The sequence below is a fragment of the Colias croceus genome, chromosome 7 (genome assembly GCF_905220415.1).
Source record: "Colias croceus chromosome 7, ilColCroc2.1".
NCBI lineage: Eukaryota > Metazoa > Arthropoda > Insecta > Lepidoptera > Pieridae > Colias > Colias croceus.
Genome location: NC_059543.1, coordinates 4,996,991 through 5,019,868, shown reverse-complemented (window position 1 = coordinate 5,019,868; position 22,878 = coordinate 4,996,991). Strand labels below are relative to the sequence as shown.

The 22,878-nt window shown below is 33.0% G+C and overlaps 3 protein-coding genes and 1 non-coding gene across 7 annotated transcripts; all 4 read right to left on the bottom strand.

Annotated features, from left to right (window-relative positions):
- Positions 1-1,555: 1,555 nt before the first annotated feature.
- LOC123693443 lies at positions 1,556-2,453 on the bottom strand. The gene is made up of 3 exons (XM_045638540.1): positions 2,344-2,453; positions 2,141-2,230; positions 1,556-1,910 (listed from the first exon to the last, which is right to left on the bottom strand). Exons 1-3 carry the CDS (start codon positions 2,430-2,432, stop codon positions 1,652-1,654), a joined length of 438 nt encoding a protein of 145 aa, XP_045494496.1. The 5' UTR covers positions 2,433-2,453; the 3' UTR covers positions 1,556-1,651.
- Positions 2,454-4,088: 1,635 nt separating this feature from the next.
- On the bottom strand, positions 4,089-8,005 carry LOC123693442 (fibrillin-2-like). Of its 2 annotated transcripts, none has more exons than XM_045638539.1 (8): positions 7,935-8,005; positions 7,296-7,446; positions 6,786-6,908; positions 6,509-6,557; positions 6,111-6,417; positions 5,678-5,858; positions 4,666-5,571; positions 4,089-4,354 (listed from the first exon to the last, which is right to left on the bottom strand). In XM_045638539.1, the coding sequence occupies exons 2-8, from the start codon at positions 7,427-7,429 to the stop codon at positions 4,150-4,152; spliced, it is 1,905 nt and encodes a 634-aa protein (XP_045494495.1). In that variant the 5' UTR covers positions 7,430-7,446; positions 7,935-8,005; the 3' UTR covers positions 4,089-4,149. The 2 variants fall into 2 exon arrangements, with proteins under 2 accessions (XP_045494495.1, XP_045494494.1); XM_045638538.1 differs by lacking the exon at positions 7,935-8,005 and adding an exon at positions 7,892-7,915.
- Positions 8,006-11,447: 3,442 nt separating this feature from the next.
- Positions 11,448-22,519, bottom strand: LOC123693441 (cell wall protein DAN4-like). 3 transcript variants are annotated; one of them, XR_006751687.1, is made up of 9 exons: positions 22,394-22,519; positions 19,915-20,110; positions 19,412-19,538; positions 18,619-18,730; positions 17,798-17,915; positions 15,868-17,606; positions 14,741-14,863; positions 14,143-14,656; positions 11,448-11,552 (listed from the first exon to the last, which is right to left on the bottom strand). XR_006751687.1 is itself a non-coding variant. In XM_045638535.1 (8 exons), the coding sequence occupies exons 2-8, from the start codon at positions 20,037-20,039 to the stop codon at positions 14,367-14,369; spliced, it is 2,634 nt and encodes an 877-aa protein (XP_045494491.1). In that variant the 5' UTR covers positions 20,040-20,110; positions 22,394-22,519; the 3' UTR covers positions 14,136-14,366. The 3 variants fall into 3 exon arrangements, 2 of the variants coding, with proteins under 2 accessions (XP_045494491.1, XP_045494492.1); XM_045638535.1 differs by lacking the exon at positions 11,448-11,552 and having other exon boundaries at positions 14,136-14,656; XM_045638536.1 differs by lacking the exons at positions 11,448-11,552; positions 18,619-18,730; positions 19,412-19,538; positions 19,915-20,110; positions 22,394-22,519 and having other exon boundaries at positions 14,136-14,656; positions 17,805-17,915.
- Positions 14,907-14,980, bottom strand: Trnai-aau. Its single transcript has one exon. It is a non-coding gene; the product is annotated as a tRNA-Ile (tRNA).
- Positions 22,520-22,878: the final 359 nt, after the last annotated feature.

Sequence of the window (22,878 nt, the reverse complement as noted above, 5' to 3'; positions counted from 1 at the left end):
CAAGTTTACACATGCACGTGCCGCAACTGAACAGCGACGAACGAAATGGTGGCTTGGAAGTCACCTGAGTATGGACGTAATATTACGTGACGCATTATTTTGATCTTGCTGTAACTTCTAAAATATGAATCATTTAATTTGCATATAATTAAAAAGGCAGTAAAAATTTTCATGAAATCATTTTCGTCAAGCTGACTAACGTATTTAAAATGATTGATTCCTATGAAAGATCGTCAGAGATTGCTCGTATGATGGGTCTTTACTTAGTTTACTATTTTATAGGCAAAGACGTTTCTTGCATTCCGTCACGTCGGTAAACATGTTTTTACAAACATTATAAACTGCATTTTCAACTAAAATGTTTAACGTCTATTATGTTGTTGTTGTATTGATTTAAGTTTTTTAGCATAGCAAAGTAACTAAGCAAGTAAAACGAAAGTTTTCCAAAACATAAAAATGCACCTTATCATCTTCTCGTAATTTTTAACCCTATAATTAAACACGTATGCGCTAGTGTATATTTTGTCACGAAAATGGATGTCCCTATTTAATTTGTCTAAAAAACTTTTGTTATCATAGGTAAATGGGTATTTTTCAGTTAAACTCACTATTTGGTTTGATTTTTTGGTTTTAAAAATATGTACTCATCTCCATTATCGACATTTGTTGATCGATACTTAACTACTTACACTAGTCGATTTATTATATTACCCCACCACCACCCATGTAAGTTTTGCAGGACGTAAACGTAAAGTCAGATTGAAATAATTTCTCGTAAATGTTAAGAATTGTTATAAATCCAACGGAATATCAATTTAATGGCATAAAGCTACGTAAAAATTAATAAATTAAATTTTTAGACGCCTGCAATACGTTTCTAATTTAATGGTGACGCCATTACAAAGTGTCTTGAGAATAACAGCTGTCAGTGTCATAGGGATCATGTTTCGCTGTGCCGGGTACAGTCTATTTCTTTTGTAATCTTCCAATATTTTTACGAGAAATTACCAATTAAATATCTTTAGCATCGTTTGAGTCGATTTTAAGAATAAAATAACCATTTTTAGTTAGTTTGATTCCCGGTCGATGCAAGTCAATTTTCGAAAATCTTCGAATGCAGTTCTATTTCTTTTTAAAAATAAAGAAATGTTTCCTTCCAGCAAAATTCGCTATCTTCAGATAATTAATATATTAAACATAATAGATTAGATACAAAATATTATAAAATATATCACGTGTATTTATTTTTAGTCAAACGCGTACAACTTTTTCGCATATCTTTAATTATTTTTATGTCATTCAAAAACAAACTGCAATCTTTCTGTCTACCTCTGAACGTTTAATATAGGTAGTTAGTTTAGTTAGGTTGGTAGAAGGGTAGTAGTCTTTAATTTACTATAATAAAATTAGCAGTATTTTTTTATAAATAAAAAATTGATTCTTTGCGGGTATGAAAAAATACACGTGATATGGGAGGGGGGAGGGTTAGTCTTAAACCTCACCACGTATCACCAAGTGGGAGGGGGGTCAAAAATACCAAAAAAAACATCACGTGATTAATGGATGGCCCCTTAGTATTTAATGCAGGTAATGTTTAAAAACTGCTCAACTCGGGACATTTATTTTAAAATAATATAATATTAGTATAGATTTACATTCTTGTTTGATCCACTTCCCGTTCGTAAAATTCGTTTAATATCTCTTGATTCATAATAGAATCATCACAGTATCTCAATTTCTTTGCCATATTTTTTTTTAGTTCTTTTACATCAGTTGCTAGCATATTTTTGAATGCTGTTGTGGATATCATGTTTGCAAAGAATTTTCGGTTGGTAGTGAATTTATCAGCTACTCCAACAGTTGTCTTGGATGGAGTGTTTATATAAATATTTATATTATCCACAAAATACCTGTAAAATGCACTTGTATTAAAAAATGATAGAGATAACGTTTCACTACACTTACGTAGGTAGTTTTACCAAGTAATTCCAAGCGCGTCGTCATAAGAGGCCATTACAATTTGTAACTGTTCTATAGCGAATCTTTAACTGCGAAGAAAGCTCTTCAAAGACAACAATAATTTTAAGGATTTAATTGCGTTCTATTTGTACCTACTCACCTTAGATCATTAAGTACTTACCGTTGGTTCGGCATACTTGTTGAGTAACATTTAATAAACATATCAATTAATTCAGTCATTACTGATTCCGCAATTTCGTTACCTTCTGTCCTGTAATTATTTCATACATTAATAATAATTAATCGAGAGCAATGTTGATCGATCACTTTCCTATTAGTTACAACCAAAAATTATGATAATATCAATACGTTTCACGTATTTACTTTCTTTGCTCATTGTTATCACAAAGAACTAGTTTCATTTGAAGATACATTAAAATAAGCGTTATTACGAGTGACTGAATTGTTGACATTTTACGAGCTACTTGAAACGTGATAAAAATACTGTATAATAACTATTATGTTATAAATTTCCCACAAGTCGTAAAGCACCAGCCGATCAAAGAATAAAATATTTTCAAAATAATAGATGCACTTAACTAGTTACTTACTGGGAAAATATATTTTTATTAACTGACATTAACCCAATATTATTAATTAATAAACTATATTTTGAGAGTTTATTTATGTGGCTTGATTTTTTTTTTAATTCTAGATAGGGAAGCGCTTGACCACAATCTCGCCTGATGGAAAGCTAAGATGTGTTCTCAGATGGTACGCGCTTCGCGCTTCCCTAGCAGGTACCTACCGTTTCACTCTTATATATGGTTAGGGAGCCACGTGCAAATTTGGTTCATTATTTCCTCTCAAGAGATAATTCGTCAGACGCATCAGAGTATAGTATTATAAAGCCTCGTGAACGTCAGCTGGCGCTCGGTTGGGGGGGTGAGCGGTTGTAGCCTCCCACGCACGTAGGAAAAAAAAATACATTCATTCATTTCCTCTCAGCTAAAAATTTGTCAAACTGTAGCTAACCCAATATCTCAACGAAAAAAAATAATCAGCTGGTTACAACATGGTGTATCCAGTCAGTATCCATGGTGTATCGTCAGCTGGTGTCTCGAACATGAAAAAAATAAAATTATTTTCCGTGATTTCCTCTCAAACAAAAATTTACCTGATGATAGCTTATATGTAACTGTGGATATATATATAAGTCAGCTGGCTGTATCTTGGTGGAAAAACCGTCAGCTGATACTTTGAAAGTTATTACATAGGAGTTAGACAGAAGCATCTATTGCCAATTTATATGCATCAACTGACTAGGTTTTCCTCGAATTATTGCTAGTTGATTTTTTTTACTTATCGCATCAGTATATTAACAATCAGCTCACAAATTTTCATCTGAGATGAAATGACGTATCTTTAATTATTATCGTTATTTTTAAAAATTCAAGCAATACACGCTAGCATAATATAGACAGTAATAAGGTACTTGGAGGTGGTTAGTTGTGCGCATGATCGGGGTACTACGTACATTCAGCCACATCGGTAAACATGTTTTTACAAATATTATAAACTACATTTAAAAATAACTATCATATCATCAAATTCACATAACTACCTAAAAGTGTAACAAATATGAAATAATCCACTAAAAACCTTAGTTAACTATAATTATTAAAAAAATAAAAGTATAATATATAATTAATAAAGTTATTACTTATCTTTTACGGGGACTTATGTTGATGGAATTCCACGTATCTCGATGATTTTGTTAATGTCTCATTATATTCGAGACACCAGCTGACGTATAATACACCATGCTGTAACCAGCTGATTATTATTTTTCGTTGAGATATTGGGTTAGCTACAATTTGACAAATTTTTAGCTGAGAGGAAATGAATGAATATACTTTTTTTTCTTACGTGCGGGGGAGGCTACAACCGCTCACCCCCCCAACCGAGCTCCAGCTGACGTTCACGAGGCTTCATAATACTATACTTTGATGCATTTTACTAAATACCGCTTGAGAGGAACTTGGTCATAAAATCTGCTTCTGGCTCCCGGACATGGAGATATTTAATTGTTATAAAGGTATCTAAATATCTAATAATAAAAACGAACGTATTTTACAACAAATTTATTATTGTTTCTTATAAAAAATTGTAAAAAAGTTACACTCAGCGTTAAGCTTCGTCATATTCCGGTATATCGAACACCAACAGCTTCGCAACATTTGGTAACTCGTCAGCTACTGATCTCTTATTGCGTTTCACACACCGTGGTCGACCTTTTACGCTTGTATCTTTGTAATATCCCATATTACAAATACAAAAGTTTGGAGCTGAGCAAATACCATTGGGACAGCCGCCAGGACAGTGTGCAATACACCTGTAAATATTATTTTGAACGAATAGTTACAATTTGTCTTTGAGTGTGGTGATGCAACATAACATCTGGACAAAAATATTATTATGAACTGTTGACATGTATTTTTAACCGATGATTCCCTTCAAAATCTAGTTAAATAAGGTTCATCGAGTAGGTAACAGAGGACAGATCATATTATCCTTGCTTGCAAAGAAAATTGACCAGTGAAACATAACTATGAAATGCATCTATCCCGTACCTTACCGACAAAGTCAAGTCAAGTCAAACAAGTGTAACATTCACATTCAGTATTAATAAAAAATTATAATTACCTCGTCTCAGTTTCATCAGTATTATCCAAAACGTAACCTCGATTACATTGGCATCTGTTTCCTTCAATGCAAAATCCATTAATGCAGGGTTGTGAACATTGAGGTTGGAATTCTTGGTTATATTGCTGAATATCAGGATATAACTGGCTCTGGTACCCTGTCTGACCTTGCGAACCTGAAGAGCCTTGCTGACCGTATGAACTCTGACTAGTGGAATTGACTTGTTGTCCCCCTGTGTATATTTGACTTCCGGTGTAACCTTGACCTCCAGATATTTCTTGGTTACCTGGGTAACCTTGACCACCAGGATACTTTTGATTATCAGGATTACCATTGTTTCCTGGATATCTTTGGTTTCCAGGATATCCGTGGCTTCCTGGATATTCTTGGTTCCCAGATAATCCATGACTTTCCGGATATGTATGACGACCAGAATATCCTTGGCTTCCTGTATTTACTTGATTATCAGTACTTCCTGAATTTACTTGGGTACCAGGATATTCATGGCCACTAGGATTAACTTGATTACCAGGAAGACCTTGGCTTCCTGGAATATTCTGGTTACCAGGGTATCTTTGACCTCCGGGATACCCTTGATTTCCAGGGTATCCTTGATTCCCGGGATACTGATATCCGGGATATCTTTGATTAGGATATCCAGGGTAACCTTCGTTTCCTGGTTGTACTTGTCCGGGCTGGCCAGGATAGTAATTAGGTCCTAGCTGCCTTGGATTAACACTTCCTGTGTTATTTATTGGTCTTCCCTGGTTACCGGGACCAACCTGATTTCCAGGATACAACGGAATATACGGTTGTTGAGAAGGAGGCGATATTACGGTAGTCGTTTTAATTTCAGGAAATTCACATCTGCCCGGGGCAACACATTTTCCATTCGGCGCACAGTTACTAAAAAGAGAATTGGAGAATTATTAATAGCGGCTTATTTATTGATTAAAATGGTAGGTAGGTATTAAAAGTTTGTGGAAATCACAACAAATCATGTGAAACTTACTCAGTACATTGTGGAACACATAGTCCCTGTTGATCTTTTCTGAAACCTTGTGAGCACCTGCATTCATTGGGAGCGACACAGTCTCCATTTACGCATTTATCACATACTGGTTTGCAGTTGCCATCTGGACTGGACTGATATCCTTTATTGCATTCACAGGTATTGGGCGCAGTGCAGTTCCCTTAAATTATTAAATATTAGTTACTTCTGTACTTACCTACTTGTGATAAATAAATAAATTACGCTTAATAAAATAATAATGTGCGGTATGTGTTTAAATGAAAATGTTTAAAGTGATAAAGATAGTATTATGGGTTTGAATAAGTATCCTATGGTCTTATAATTTGCAATTTGTCATTTTCAATATTTACCTACCTATGTACAATATCACTATAAAATGTAACAGTTCAAAAAATTATAATAGTATTCGTACCGATTCCACCGCAGTTTTCTCTACAGTTTGGTAGGCAGTATTTACTATCCGAATCTAATTTGAAGCCTTCTTTACAGAGGCATTCTCCTCCACTGCAATGTCCGTTTTGACATCCGATAGGGCAAGTCGGGATACAGAAACCAGCTAGGTTTTTCACGTGGTCTGGGAAGCAGGTACATGTGTCTGGCCCAGTGCAAAGGGCATTAACACATTCCTGAGTGCACACTGGGTCACAAATTCTGAAGTTGTGAATATTCCTTATATATCCTTTGCAGCAGGACCGAACCCGACTTAGATCTGGGCGGGACTGAAATTGGAATGTGAATATTTTTATGAGATAAGTTTTAGTAAGAGAAAGCTTTTTAATAGGAACTGAAAGATATAAAACATTAACTTACACCATTACCACGAGGCACATGTGCTTGGTCGTGAACTAAATTGGCGGTCCTGAAAATAATAATTAAATTATTGTTTAAAGTTTATTTGTAAAACATAGCACTATGAGGTGATGGTGCTTATGAAACTTATTCACATCTCTTAGTAAACTACTGTTCGTTATTCGTATCGTTTTATGTATTCGCCTACGTGTGTTTTATACCGGTATTAAAATATAGTTAGAGGTATGATCTGAGTGCCTATTGCAAGTTGAATAGGATTAATCATCAAATAACTTACGGTACTTCTATGTAACACACTCCAATTTCATAATCCCTTTGATATGATGTATTGTATCCTTGTTGAGTTTTATTTTGGCTGCCGTAATAACTTCCGTAACCTTGTGTTCCATTTCCGTAAAAGCTATAAAACAATGACATTTTTACCCTCATATTTTAGTTATTACCCTTACTTATTTACTTTACTTACTTATAGGCATATAATATAGACTTACAATATAAATTGAAATATTTCTATCTATTAATTTACTTTATAAAATGTAACTTGTTTATTGTAGATGGATAATTAATTGATGGTATAAGGAAACAGAACATGTTATTAGATACGCTAATGTTTATAAATTGTTAACCACATTCAAAAACAATGTCTAAATTTACTTTAGCTTTTGCTACACCGTAAAATACTCTAGTTATAATAATTATTACATAAGGTGTGCTTTAAAAGCGAATGGAGAATTATTTGATAAGGTGTCAACCAGAGAAGATAAGAAATGAAAGCAGTTCTACTTACTTAGGTAATTTTGCACCCGGATTATACTGTCGATAGCCACTATGACCTTTTACAGATTTCACGTTCATATACTGAGCGTCATTGTTTGCAGCCACACAAACTAATGTGGTTACAAGTAATATAAACAAACGCATGACCGAATCGATCTATGCTAAAAAAAGTAAAGGTATTTTAGATATAGAAGAGGAAAATAATTTTAATGTACCTATTTCTTGAAGGTAGAGTTAGTATTGTAGAGCTTTTATTATGTTCTATTAATTTACTATGACTTAAAAATAACACATTGTACATATTGTTATAGTTTCCAAGGAATCCAAGGGAATAAAAACATTTAAGTTCAAATAAACCTTAACTTTAAGTTTATTAGATCACTAACTGTTTTCCGCGGTTTCACCCGCATTGCGCCGCTCCTGTTGGTCTTAGCGTGATGATTTAATATAGCCTTCCTCGATAAATGGGCTATCCAACACCGAAAGAATGTTTCAAATCGGACCAGTAGTTCCTGAGATAGCGCATTCAAACAAACAAACAAACAAACTCTTCAACTTTATAATATTATATTAGTGTAAATATTTCATAATAGTATGGGTATTTACCTAATATAAATATGAATTTTGTCTAAATTATTAATTTACATACCATTAACTATTTATAACGATTGTCTCAAGTCTCAACTGTGAACTACTCTGTTAAACTAATACAACAACACTGAGTGTATTTATATTCGAATAATAATGCTTTGGATGATTAACGTTTTAATATTTCTTTACAAAAGGTTCCGTACATATTAATTTCGCCATTATTCTATAGAAGCAAAACATAATAATATAATGAAATGTTTGACACATCTATTTGTGTTTGATTTCGGTTTTCGTTCTAAAAAAAATATCCAGCAATAATAAAAAGAGAAAAACGAATCCACTTGCTGAACAAACATGACCACTTCTAAAATCAGATCTTTCTCGATGGTTTTAATTTATTATTTCTATAAAAAATAACTTATAACTTCAATTTCATACTATTATATTTTATATGAATATTAAATTGAACCCTAGATGATGTTGTCATCAGTAGCGATGAGATAATGTTGTTTTGCATTTTGTGAATCAATTCCCGGTACCTACCAACAGTGTCATTTGTATTTAACGTTAAATATAAAAAAAACATGTTTTATTGGGGTAATAATTCGCTTATTTTCGCTACGTAAAATTTTGATGGGATTTTTAACTGGCGAATGTTGAAAAATAATCTGCTCTAAGTATATGTATAACAGGGACTTTAATCGATGACAAGTAAAATTATGTAATAGGTAAATATAGTACCTACCCACTATGTTAATATTGTATACTCTCAAATAAGCGAAAATTGTTTCAGTATCAATTTACTCTATAAAAGGATTTTATTTTGGAGCCTATGAAAACCTTTTCAATTTCTTAATTTCATATTTTTATTACTCATTGCATATTTTTTGCAAAGATACTGTGCCACTTTAAATCGAGGTTGTTACAAATCTTCCACTAGGTAATGATCGACGTTGGACAGAAAAATACGAGGAAAATATGTGCTATGGTTTATAATTATTATTTTTGTATAAAGCTATGCAGAGACCATTTAACATGACTGATATAGGTAAGTAGGTACATATTATATTAGACTAGAGTCGTATAGTAGAGTATTCACATAGGTAGCAACAACTCTGAACAGCAGCCCTGCATCATGCAGTGCTGAATGCAAGCGATAACAGTACGGTAATTTACAGTTAAATGTACAATATTTGTTTATGTTCCACGAATTACGATTTCTTGATCGCAATTTCATAGATGTTAACAAATTAATTACATACAATAACAAACACATTATTATTTCGTGATACCTACATCATCACCATATACCTGAGAACAATTAAATCAACCACTGATAGTACTCTTCTCCAAAAGGACATAAACTCTTTGGCAGAATGGTGTAACATCAACAAAATGAAACTTAACTCAGAAAAATGCTACCATATACGATTTAGCAGACATAGAAGTAGAGGCATTATTGCACCCAGTTACCAGATTAATAATATCATATCTTAGCAACAGTAGATAAAATAAAAGACTTAGGTGTTTATTTCGATGCAAAACTTAATTTTCACGCCCACTTCAACAATATAATTAATAACGGTTTCAAAATGTTGGGCTTTTTACTGAGAACTTGTAAAAATTTTAGGAACCCTCTCACAAAAATTACCCTCTTTAATGCCCTAGTCAGAAGCAAATTAGAATATTGCAGCGTAATATGGAATCCAAAATACAAGATTCATATTAACAATATTGAACGCATTCAAAAAAGATTTTTGTGGCATCTAGCGTATAGTTGCAACGTAGCCAAAAAAATTCGTAGTTACTCAGAACGTCTTGATTATTTTAAAATACGAACACTTTATCAGAGGAGGAAGGTTTTGGATCAGGTCTTTTTACATAAATTGGTGAATGGGTCAATCGATTGTGCGTCATTGGTATCTCAGCTTAACTTTAAAGTTCCAGTCAGATTGCCTAGAAATTCTAATAATATGCCGTTCCATACAAAATTCCACAATAGTAATCTAGGCCATTATTCAGGCATTTCTCGCCTTACCAAAGAATATAATAATATAGTTTCTGGCAAAAATAAGACTATTGACATTTTCTCAAATACTGTACATAAATTTAAAAAGGAATTGCTCTCGATTGAACCTTTGCCAAAACCCAGTTGATCAAATGTAGTTTTCTTTTAACATTAATTTGATTATTTTGCCGTCAAAATTGGATTTATGTTTTATGTATTATGTATATATGTGTATTTTTTACCTAATCTGCAGTTAGCTGCAGACTGTGTGTCTTAGATTTGGATTTAATGTTGTATTTGTTAGTGGTGGTTGCCTATAATTGTGACAGCACTATGTCTACGATTGTAATTACTTTAATGCTTTTATCTCTGTATCAGTGTATGTCATGTTGGTGATCCTTAATGAAATAAATAAATAAATAAATAAATAAATACCTACGAGAGTTATGTATTTGGGTGCGAATTATTTTCTGTGCACTGTATAGGTACCTATTTACTTTGTATGGTTCAAATTTGGGAATAAAGATATTAAGGCTTTCGGTATAAATTGCCAAATCTATTTGGATCTTATGCATAATAATATATTCGCGGAAATGTAACTACCTAGGTAGTTAATTCGCAGCTAGATATCGTAAATGCATATTTATTTTGTCAAAGGAAACACGAGATATGAAATGCCCACGCTTGACCTCGGCTCTGTTATCTATCGGATGTTAAATGTTTCTACGAATTTTGCAAAATTAAATAAACAGGGATCGATGTAGTTAAATTAATCGTGATATAATATGTACTGAGAAACTATTTGTATCATACGTTGAACGTTTGTTTGGGTCTTTACATATTTTATGAACCTACTATTTTTAATTGATATCTATTAAAGATATTTGGTTATAAATCATATAGAGCAAGAGCCCGCTTCAGCCAGGCGCACAGTATTTCATAAAACCAGAAAGTTTGTCTGCGCACGTCACCAACACAGGTAAGAAGAGGTAGGTATTGTTTTAATACTGTGCGCCTGGCTGAAGCGGGCTCTTGGACTAATAACAACATAATTACGTCTAAAATCTAAATTATTATAAAATCTGTATCTGGTGACAGGTGAAGTAGGTATCTAGAATATACATATTACCTAATCTGTGGCCAAATCAAGAATCACGGCCACAGTATTTAGTTTTATGGATTATTAATTTTATTTGTTTGGATGCAATAACAATGAATCTTGATTCAGAAACACTTGATACAGAAAGCTAACGCTAATAATACAAAAAAATTGCTCTTAAAATATTTACATAAAAGAAATTGTTACTGACCCTGTTTAATACTGCAAGCTGATTTTTATTTAAAGGCGTCTAAAAATAAAATCTTTCTTTGCCCCTAATAAATTTTAAGGAGCAAGAAGTTTTTTTGTACATCAATAAATAATATTTTGTGAGAGATGCATTTTTAAAATCTGATTTTACTTATATCATATCCAGTATTTCAACATCTTTAGATATTGGAATTTCTCAAATTTGTTTGTCAATCTATGCTCAAATGCGACTTCGTTAGTTACTAAAATTATTCCACAAACAAAGACCACAACGATAATTAGGTAGTTTAATAATAATTATTCTTAGGCATGGGGTATGAAGAAAAATAAACTATTAAAAGTTAAAACCTTATTAAAGCCTGTCCCAGACAGACGCGGCCTGCGGTGGCGATCTGCTGTTGCCTTCTTGCTTGACCGTGATAACAATATACTGCCGCGGCCGCGGTGGCGGTCATTCTAACCTACAGCGGCACATTAGCTCTCGAGTCTCACCTGCAAGTGGACGTTAGTAATGGCCAATCGTATGAAGTTTTATTGCTTTTATTGCCCATATTTTGTCTTTAATTCTTTTGTTTTTTTAGTCTTTATGTGATGTATCATACAAAACTGGGTACTTTTGCACTGTTTGAATAAACAACTCAGTGTTTATAGGCATAATTTCACGCGGTACACGCGGCTTGTTGCAAAAATTTACAACTGATCGCGTAATGACCGCCTCATGTCCGCGCGCTCATTCACACAGAAGCGGTGGCGGAGAGGGCGGGGCTTGCGGCCGCGGTAAGCCGCGCTGTGACCGCGTCCAGGCCGCGTCTGTCTATGTCGTTCAGGGGCATTTTCACAAAAATGTATACCCCCTGATTTTCACCTGTCCCTCGAATTAATTAAATTCTATATAATGAAGTAGTTGCCAGAATTATTTATATATGCTATCAAAGTGAAGAAACGTATACAATATTTTGTTTTTTTAACAAAAACTATGACATAATCTAAAATAAAGTTAAGTTAATTATAAATAACCATTGAAAAATGTGTAATTTTACGCTGTCCCCTGCTTACTCTTACGCGTTTATTAAATCATTTCTTAACTTTTTTGTTAGAAAGGTACCATCTTTTAAGGTTTTATTTGGTCCAGGATAATCAGTTACTGTGATAATAGTTAAAATATAATAACCTTATATAACAAAAATAAAATATAAAAAAATAAAAAAGAAAATCAAAAAAATTGTCCTTCCCGGAACGTTCAGTTTTGTCACCGATTTTCTAAAAAAGAAATTACTGTGGTTCAAATAGTTTTGCATTACTGTCAACACCATAGCTACTGCTATGCAACTTATCAGGTTAGAAGCCTTCAGGGTCCAAAAACTGCTTAGAAGGAGTGCACGCGTGTTTGCAAGCCGCAGGGACCAAATTCTTCATTCAGGTATGTGACCATATTTTGGCTTATTTCTATCTATTTATCTTGTAGTATTTAGTTAATTTTGTTTTAAATGTTTTTATATGTAAGTTGATCAAAAGTTTTGATGAATATAAGTGTTGTGGTTATATTTTAAACCGTTTTTATTACGAGAGGATTATCAAATGTGACTTCCGCTGTGTGACTATTTGAGCGGTCACATATACGCTGAACGAAAAGTCACAACATGCCTGAACACATAAAGCAATGTTTACATGGCGATTTTCTTGAGCTATAAAAATATTTTTCTAAGACATTTTTGACTGAGTTCCAAAAGTAGATTTCAAAAATAAAAATAATTTCCCCATACAGATCGCAACAGCTGATTGATCATTTTGCATGAGGAAGTAAATTTTTTTTTTAGAGGAAAAAAAGAAGCAGTATGCATAAAAAGAAACAAAATAATCCAGCAGAACTAAGAATCTAGACAATGTGCCTTGTTTAACTACGAAAGGTAATAATGAAACAAAAATCTTAATTTTTTTTACGATATTTTTCATTGGTTTTTTTTTTATTTACAGATTAACCTTCGTGTTTGCAGCGTCCACTGAAACAAGATTTTTTATCCAATATGGTGATTGAGATTATTTATTTAAGGTTAATAATAAACGAATCACGAAGACTGATTATCGACTGATTAATTTGATTAGTGCCAATATAAAACATAAAAAAGACTTCTTATTCTTGAATCTTGATAGTAATTAACCCTTTAGATAAATAATAATAATGTGATGGCTTAGTCCGAACTGATTGTGATAATTTAGGTTGAAGTTAAGTTAAGTTTATAATTAGGTATATTTATTATGTGCCTGCGTACTTTTTTTTCGCCATGTAAACGCACCCTTTCCCTTTTTAGGTATTCGGTTGTGTGACTGTCCCTATAATACGGAGCTGAATTTTTTAAATATTTCAGTAGATTTTACATTTAATGCCCTTCAAATCAGTCCCTTTAATGGAGAATAATACATAAGTGTTATATTTGTTGCCTTTTCTCTAAAAAAGTATCTAACATTTTAAATGTAAAGATAATAATGACAGTTAAAGTACCAGAGTCACAATACTGAATGTACTATTATTTTTTTTAATTAGCTTAGATCCAAAAGTTGGGAATAGTGAGTGTTTAAAATATACAAAATAACGATTTTAAGTTAATAAATAAACAATATCTAAAAATTCTTATATTTTGCACTGTTTTTCCAGCTACTGAATATAGTCACAAAACTGATATAAAATTGCGAGTCTTTCCATTGTGTCCTATTATTTTTACAGATTTCTCATTTTAAACCCATTGTATTATATTTTTTCTTGAAGTATATTGAATTTCCGTTTTAAAGAGACCAAAAAAAGTTTAAAATATAATACTTTATTAAAAAATGTATTTTTCAAGCAGGGGGTACATTTTTGTGAAAATGCCCTCCTAGAACTTTCAAGTCATCCAACTGACCGCCACCGCCACCGCCACCGCAGGCCGCGTCTGTCTGGGACACGCTTAAAACACATTTTTTTATTTCAACTTGAAATCCTCATACACAAATTATTCTATTTAATATTACAGGTAAAAGTCTTCATTATTTTGAATCCTTGCCACAATCTACTCATAGTTCTTATTTATAATATAATAAAATAATTTTACAAGAAGTTAAACACGTTTTCATTGATGTTCACCAACGCCATCTTTGAAGTAAAGTTAGTATCTCTTGTGTTTTATTTTTAAATTAGGTCATAATTCAGTCACAGCTTCACCGTTTAAATTCATGACTTCAACGGCGTGTTCAGAGGGTGGTCGCCAGCATGGTATTTCTGCATACAATGGTTCAGAGCTAGTGTTATCCATTGCATCTAATTTGGCTTCACACTTTAGCGCGTCAATGGTATAGTCGGTAACAGACGTTCGTGCACTATGATGTTTCTCATCGTGAATAATAGATGGCGCTATTGAAGACCGAGTAGATATTATGCCGATATCGTGGTTCCTCCGTGGTAAATGGTCGTAATGACACTCAAGTATTCCTGAAAAAATAAGAGAAAATTAGTCAATTGTGTCATGTGTGTTTAATTGAAATCGTCTTACTTTATCATCAAAATATCATTTACCTCGGAAATTTTCCAACATAATTGGCGAAATATTTTGAACTACAACTGGTCTCATGAATTGTTTTAAGTTTCTATCCAACGTAGATATTGGTTGATAGTGGCATTTTTCTGATTGTGGTGGATCTATAAAAAAAAAAGTTATTAGAAAGAAAAACAAAAAATCACATGGCCCATGAGGGGATCGAACCCGCGACCTTCGCGTTATTAGCACGACGCTCTAACCAACTGAGCTAATGGGCCAACGATAGGATGAATGAATTTAATAATATTTTTTTAAGATGAAATTCATAATCAGTGCAGGCGTGAGGGCCACTTGAGAGAAGTAAGTGCTGATTTACACAGGATCAGTAACTGACTACAAATTTGAGGCAAATCAGTGCTGACCCGAAAAAAAACCCTGTGTAAACAGATTTGAAGTCAGTACAGAGGCTTGAAGTCTATGTAAACAGTTAACGGCGCCGAATTTCGGCGCCGCGACTGACTTGTCTACTGACCCTGTGTAAATCAGCACTAACACTTGATATGTGTAAATCAGCACTAACACTTGCGACTGACTTTAAACTGTTTACATAGACTTCAAGCCTCTGTACTGACTTTAAATCTGTTTACACAGGGTTTTTTTTCGGGTCAGCACTGATTTGCCTCGAATTTGTAGTCAGTTACTGACCCTGTGTAAATCAGCACTTAGGTTAACCAACTTCAGATCTTGGCGCCCCCCATAATTTGTCGCCCTGGGCCATTGCCCCCTCTAGCCCCACCCTAACGCCGGCCCTGTTCATAATATTATTATTTTGATATGCGTCGTGTATGACTTCATACATCAACACTCGTCATAATATGAGAGCCCTCCATCGGAGGTTTATGTCACAAGAATATTTATATTAGGGGAATGTAACATGGATAAAAATAATATACATATTAAGTACATTTAAACATAGTATTCAATTATATTAATTTTTAATGTATTTGTTATATTATATACATATTTTAAAGGTTACTAAGTAAGTAATAATAAAAAGAAAACGAAAAATAAAATAATATAAAAACTTCTGAAACGTCTGAAATATCATCAGTATCATTAGCCAGAGAAAAGTAAAGGCTTTTTGAATTCATAATATAAGATTTACCTGGCAGTGGTGTATGAAATATGCTCCTCACGTATGGCGGCGGTTCGTCATTATTATCAATCATTACTTGCATCCTAATATCGTTCATTTTTCTAACATCCTCATAACTTGGTCTCCTACATCTTTCAAACATAACTATTAAAACTGCTACTGTAATTACTGCCATCATTATACCACCAGCAACACTTATTACAGAAATAAGATCTAATGAACTTTTTTCTCTTTCCTTTTCTGACATAACGGCTGTGATATGCTCCGGTTCTGTTAAAATATGAAATGTTTCATCTTCAGTTGGAGTTTCAGTCGAAAGAACGTTAGAAATTGTTTTAGTAACATTTTTCTGATCAATCCTATGTGTCTGTTTTACTGGACTATGCGTTTTCAATTTACTTGTAACATTAGTTGTGACTGACTTTAATGTAGTTGTCTGCAAAGGAAACTCTTTTGTTTTGAAAATACCATCTTTCAAATACCTTGTCTCATCTTTTAGATTTATCGTACGTTGAGTTGTTATTTTTGAAGTTATGTTAGTCGAAGGTCGTAAAGTTAAAACGTTAGAAGATTTCAAGATTTTTTTAAATGTGCTTGAATTTGAGGTGCTGGACATGCTGTTAGTCGATTTAACTGTCGATGTTGGTATTTTAAAAACTGCCGCTTTGGTTGAAGAAGTAGAATGAGAAGAAGGAGTGCTAATAAAAGCTTTTCTTGGAATATTCTTAGATACAGCATTAGTAACATTTTTTGCCTGAAAGGAGGTAGAAATATTCCTTTGCGGTGAAGATAATATTTTAATAGTGAACGGTGCCTGTGTTGAAGTTTCTGTCGACATTGATTTCGTAACACCGGCTTCTATTCTCTCCAGATCCACATATTTTTGTTTCTTCGAACTTACATTAGTCCTTAATGGTGTATAAGAGGCTGTTGTAAAGGCTATTTTCTTAAATGAAGCGTGTGATACTGAGGTTGGTATTATGGAAACTATTATGGTCCTTGGTGTAGTAATTTCAGATAATATTTCATTTTTAGTTCCATTTACACGAACATGCGACAGATCGTTATTCACTTTTATTTTAAATTCTGTGGATATGCCTTTTTGGGTTGGTTTTATCCATATCTCCTTCGGTTTCAATTTTGGAATCGTCAAGTTAGATTGCTGTACTGTGTCTGCTTTTTTAATCATGTCCGTTGTTGTGGGAAGATCTTTTGTTGTACTTAAAGTAGCTCTACTTGTAGGTGCTGTGGTAGTAGAAGTTGATGTTGGAGTTGGAGTAGTAGAAAGATTTTGATTTGAAATGGTTTTAGTAGTTAATGGAATTTTAATAGTTGTTGAAGTAACATGCGCAGTGTTCATACTGTTTGACGTACCTTCTGCAGGCGTTTCAGTTCTATTATATATAAAAGTACTAAGCGTATTCATTGTAGTTATACCTTCAATTGCTTTATCAATATGTGAAATTGATGTCACATTGAATATATCCGACATAGTTGGTTTCTCTGGGGAAGTTGTTGTGGTAGTACTACTGGCTTCGGTTACTATGTTTGTAGTTGGTTTCGAGAAAAATGTTCTATTGGAAGGAGGACTAGTTGTTATTTGAGTAGTTATTCTTAAAGTCGTACTTGTACTTGTAAATATATTTGTTTTAGTAGAAGGGTGAGTTGTTTGGACAGTAGATTTTGTTGTTGTTAGTAATTCTTCCATTAAAGCAGGCGGAGGCGTTGTTGTCATGCGGATATTACAACTGAAAAAGAAATAGATCAGTCATTATAATTGAGCTACTTTTCAATTTGGACGTTCTCTTTCCATCTTTGCATTGTAGCTTTTGTAGATATCATAAATCTGCATTGTTATTTATTTATTGTAACGTAACGAGTACTGCAATTAGAAAATTCTAATTTATAAATTTCTTTAATATTAATAGTGGTAACCCACCTCTCACCTTGCCATCCTTCGAGGCATTCACATCGTCCAGTGGTGGGTGAACAGAATCCTTTTAAACATTTGGCGCATTCATGAACGCAGTTTGGTCCCCATTTGTTCGGAGGACATTCTAGAAAAATTAAAATCTAGTATTGGAAAATTAAAGAATAAAGAGTTGTAGATGTTAATTGCCAACACTATACAGGGTTATTTGTAAAACACCGGCAACCTCGCAGGACAAAATAGCTAAAATCATAAGTAACAACATTTGTTCTACGACTTTTGGCATAACGCAATAAATTATTTTTAAATGATTTTTTAAGCTTTTATTGTACTCTCCTAACATTTGTAAGTCTATGTCCTATTCATTATCGAAAGTACGACGCGACGCCCCCTTTCCCCTCCCGTTCGCTTCTTGTTTACGTAATTTTTGGAATGCGCGTAGAGTTTATAATATTCAAACGGAAAATTAAATGAATATTTATTTTTGTATGAAAATAAAATCTAACAAATTACCAAAAGTCGTAGAACAAATGTTGTTACTTATGATGTTAGCTATCTTGTCCTGCGAGGTTGCTGGTGTTTTACAAGTAACCCTGTATATATCACGATCTTGAAAAGTTGAACGAAGTAAGTATCACTACAATATAATGTAAAACAAAGTCATTGTGGCTGTCTGACGGTCCATATGCTTAAATTTTATATTTTCATGCAGCATTATTTTCATTTCAATAGATAGAGTGATTGTGGAGGAAGGTTTATAATTTATTAGGACAAAGCGCGAGAAGCAGCGGGCGGAAAGCTAGTAAAAAAAGTTGGTTAAATTGTAATACCTTCAGAACATCGAGTTCCCATTTTTCCGTTTGGACAAATTGGCACACAAGAAATATCTTTCATTTTGTATCCCGGGCAGCAAACAGCTACTTCAGCCATACGCTCCTCTGTCTGTAACCCATTAATTTTAATTATCTATGTCTTTTTGATCTACAAAATACCACATTTATTTTATTTATTTATTTACAATTAAAATTGAAATTACCTAATTTCAATGTTTTCTTTGTTTAATTTTTACATTTAGGACATTTACATTAGTTAGATTTGTAAATCAAAAAGGGCTTAAATACCGACTACTAGAATTTTATCCATACCAGAAGCTTTGTCTAATAAAGAAGATGTTTAGTTACTGTAAGAATTACCTACCATATTAGTAAAAAAATAATGCTTTAGACTCAAGGTACAAGTCCGAGACGGGCCGCAGACCGCAAACTGCAACAGCAAACTGCAAACGACACCACTTGTTTCAATGAACATCTATGAAATTGATTCTAAGCGCGGCGACACTGCTGCCTGCAGCCGCAACGCGCACCGATTCATAGATGTTCATAGAAACAAGTGTTGTCGCTTGCAGTTTGCTGTTGCGGTTTGCGGTCTGCGGCCCGTCTCGGACTTGTACCTTCATGCATTTATTGTAATGTCACCCATCCTTGATAATGATAATTGGACTAAGTTTGAATTAAATCTGTCCGATTAAAATGGATCAAAATCGGGTCTAAAATGGAAGGGCCTCCTTCACCTGTATGTTTGTATGTAACAAAAAGCTAATAAAAGCGAGTTATAATATCTCACCTCTAATCTCGTTAGGTCTCGCATTTCGGTTTTCCACCGTGAACACCGTGGTGGCATTGAGAAGCACCATTCGTAAGTCCTGACCGACATCGGTGCGCGATATTTTACACGCTTCGTGATATTGTATCTGGAAAATTGGAAAATGTTTATGGAAAACCATACGTGAAGGTAAATGGCGTCTTTCAAATATGTACATATAGAAGATAGAGATCGCCAGTTTGGTCAGTTAACTTTAAATTTTTAGATTATTCAATCTATCAATCTTAATATTTATTGATAACTCATTACTCCGAACAAATTCATACAATCATTAGTTCTCTATTGAGATGATATTATAATATTTAACATAAGAAAAATAAGTAAACTCTACATAGTTAAAATAAATAATAACTAATAAGTATAAACAAGGTGTAGGTACAATTCACATAATGCTATGTAATAGAATAGAATAGTTTCATCGTTAAAATTACTGCTTTGCACCAAAAAATTATAAAAATTCTTACTTTTGTTGTACCATGCAGACATTTGGACCACTTAAACTTGTCACTTGCACTATTATCATTGTGATGAACACAGTAAATACACAAAACACTATATTGGTCCGAGGCCATGATTGTATCGCTATCATTTTTAACGCTAAATCATTTCCAATCCATGTTTCAAAAAATATTTTCCTTCCACTTTTGCATTATCATTTACCTGAAGAAAAATAATATATTTTACATATTATCAAGCAAGGAATTGAACAAAATAAACTGATATGTTTTTTTTACTGAGATCTGTTCAAAAACTGTTAAAGTACTCCGTATAAATTGTTGGGGTGATTTTATAAAAAAAAATATGTTAAAAAATTGGAAATTCCTGTGGTTAAAAATGTACTCACAATCACAGTTTTTTGCTGTGCTTGTAAGTTATAACACTATCATATAAACCACAAAACCGGTCTCGATTATTCTAGAATCAATTCCCGTGTGACATAACCAGTAACCATGGTTTTAATTACGAATTATGCAATCAGAATTAGGAAACGTAGCCTATCACACGACTGTTAGGCGACAAATAATTTAAATGCCCTCTTTACGCTCCCCATCCTGTCGAGTTAGTTGACCTTTATTATGAGAGAACACTAGTAGAGGGAATAAAAACTATTGTCATTAATAAAATTTATTAAACTACAATGGGAATTAGTCTAGTGAATGATTTCCGATGACTAAACAAAGACATGATGATGTCCTAATAATATTGTAAGGTTGATGATGGACGCTTTAGATCCAGATAATAAAAAAAAAATACAGTTCGAAACGTTGAATCGAAATGGAGACAATTATATGCATCTACCTAACAAGACTTTATAAAACAATTCCTTTAGTGACAATGAAATTGAAATCTTGTTTCATTAACTAATATTACCTATCATTTACGAATTATCTATCTATCAACGCACAGCCCAAACCACTGGACGTATCGGGCTGAAATTTGGCATGCAGGTAGATGTCATAACGTAGACGTCCCCTAAGAAAGGATTTCCCGAAATTCTTGCGGGAACGGGGAAAACGGGGATGCACGTACAAAGTCGTGGGCGGAAGCTAGTTATTTTATAAATCTTTAACAAGATGGCAGTCGATTTTCCTCTCAAGTTTTCGTTTATGTATCTCTGTGTAATAAATTTCGCAAAAGTATGCGAAAAATAAATAAAACAAAAAATATAATTTTATGGTTTGTGTATTTGTGTAACTATTACTCAAGTAGTAATTAACGATGTGTTTGATCTAAACATTTTCTCAAAATAAATCTTATATAGAACAAAAACCTCATCGAAATGATGTAATTATGTATCAGTTTTATTTGTCCATATACAATTTACAGCCCACGCACCTCAAAATGCGTCTATTGTTGTAATACATAATAACCCATTATTTCTTTACAATCAATCAATAATGCGTATATGTTTTGTCAGGGAACAGTTACTGTAACTAGACGTAATTGAGGGGACCAAACTACTATCTTCCGCTCTTCTATTATAATATAATAATATAAAGAACATTCGAATTGGGCGTTATAAAATATTATAGGAAGAGAGATGATACATTAGCTCTGCTTGCTTTGTTGTAATTTGAAACTTTAAACTCAAATTCTGCATCGTATTGGCTCAAATTTCATGTTATACAACTTGTTGTCATAATATGTATTGCCTTATTTCTTCGTCATGTAACTAAAATGTACCATCATAGTGAAAAGTGTAATAGTCTATTAAATAATAATTAACCAAATCTTAAGAAAAACTACTGAAAAGTTTATATTATTCAATATAAATCCTCTATGTTCACTCTAAAATATATTTGATACCTTACCATAAGTGCACTTTTATATGGGACTACGATGTAGCTTTTGAACTTTCCTACATGTTCATTCATAACTCTGGTCGAGTAGTTAACGAAGGACATGTGAGACATTTATTAGAGTTAATTTATAAGGCAGCTGCCTATAACCAAGGATAAATTGCTTTAATGACTCTAGCGTTGTAAATGCACATTTGGTGATTGAATTTAATTTTTTATAGACGAAAAATGAGTTGCCCTCATTTGGATGTCGTAAAAATGTGCTAGTTTAATTATTTAGTGTTTAAACGATTAACGTTAAGATAGATAATTAATAATTAACATACATAAGTTACATAATTAAAAATAATTAAAATTTATGAAAGAAAATTATTGATATTGTGCTCTACTTTAACAAGGCTGCAAGGCACTACATATAAGCTTTAAAATAATTTTCAAAATTGCTTTTAAGCTTTTTGGAATTAATTTTGAAATAAATTCCTATTTTAATACTGATTAATAAAGCTTATTAAAAAGAAATACAGTATAAATAAATAAACGGTAGCTACATAGAGACAAAAGTAGAGTTGCATTGTTTATGATATTCAAAATGCATGAAGATTTTAAACTAATACATATTAATAAATTGACACAAATAACAAACCTTTTTTTAAACATAACACAAACACAAATACACCACAATTTATTGCAAATACTACTACGCGATTGATACAAATGTACCAGGAGATAAGGAATATAGGATAGATCGCGTGTTTTCGACGATGCGACCGGGATGCGACTGGGATGTGATAGGATGTGCTGATAGCGATGCGGGTCGTAGAAAAAATAGCGGGACCACGGCCATAATAGCTTTCTCAGAAATACGGCACAAAAACTATTGTGCGGGATCCTTTGCTTTAAATAATTGAACGTAAAAAGTTATTGTTTATATAAATAATGTAAAGCAGTGATATGATAAATATTTAATTTATATTGTTAATTTGAAATATAAAAAAAAGAAAGTGTGATGTAATTATGAATAAATATATTATGCTGATAGTTAAAGTTGTAGGTACCTGCCATAGTTCAAGACTGTGGTTCTGAACTTCTGAGATGAAGGTATTGGAATTTAGGATCGGTATTCTGGAT

Excerpts from the sequence above, each read along its gene's own strand:
- LOC123693441 (XM_045638535.1), bottom strand. The coding sequence starts at position 20,039 with ATGATAGCGATACAATCATGGCCTCGGACCAATATAGTGTTTTGTGTA. Across the intron at positions 19,539-19,914 it reads GTCTGCATGGTACAACAAAA|ATACAATATCACGAAGCGTG; the intron begins GTAAGAATTTTT and ends CCAATTTTCCAG. Across the intron at positions 14,864-15,867 it reads ATTTCATACACCACTGCCAG|ATCCACCACAATCAGAAAAA; the intron begins GTAAATCTTATA and ends TTTTTTTTATAG.
- LOC123693442 (XM_045638539.1), bottom strand. The coding sequence starts at position 7,429 with ATGCGTTTGTTTATATTACTTGTAACCACATTAGTTTGTGTGGCTGCA. Across the intron at positions 6,418-6,508 it reads ATGTGCCTCGTGGTAATGGT|TCCCGCCCAGATCTAAGTCG; the intron begins GTAAGTTAATGT and ends TTCCAATTTCAG. Across the intron at positions 5,859-6,110 it reads AGAAAACTGCGGTGGAATCG|GGAACTGCACTGCGCCCAAT; the intron begins GTACGAATACTA and ends TAATAATTTAAG.
- LOC123693443 (XM_045638540.1), bottom strand. The coding sequence starts at position 2,432 with ATGTCAACAATTCAGTCACTCGTAATAACGCTTATTTTAATGTATCTT. Across the intron at positions 2,231-2,343 it reads GATAACAATGAGCAAAGAAA|GACAGAAGGTAACGAAATTG; the intron begins GTAAATACGTGA and ends AAATAATTACAG. Across the intron at positions 1,911-2,140 it reads ACAAGTATGCCGAACCAACG|GTATTTTGTGGATAATATAA; the intron begins GTAAGTACTTAA and ends TGCATTTTACAG.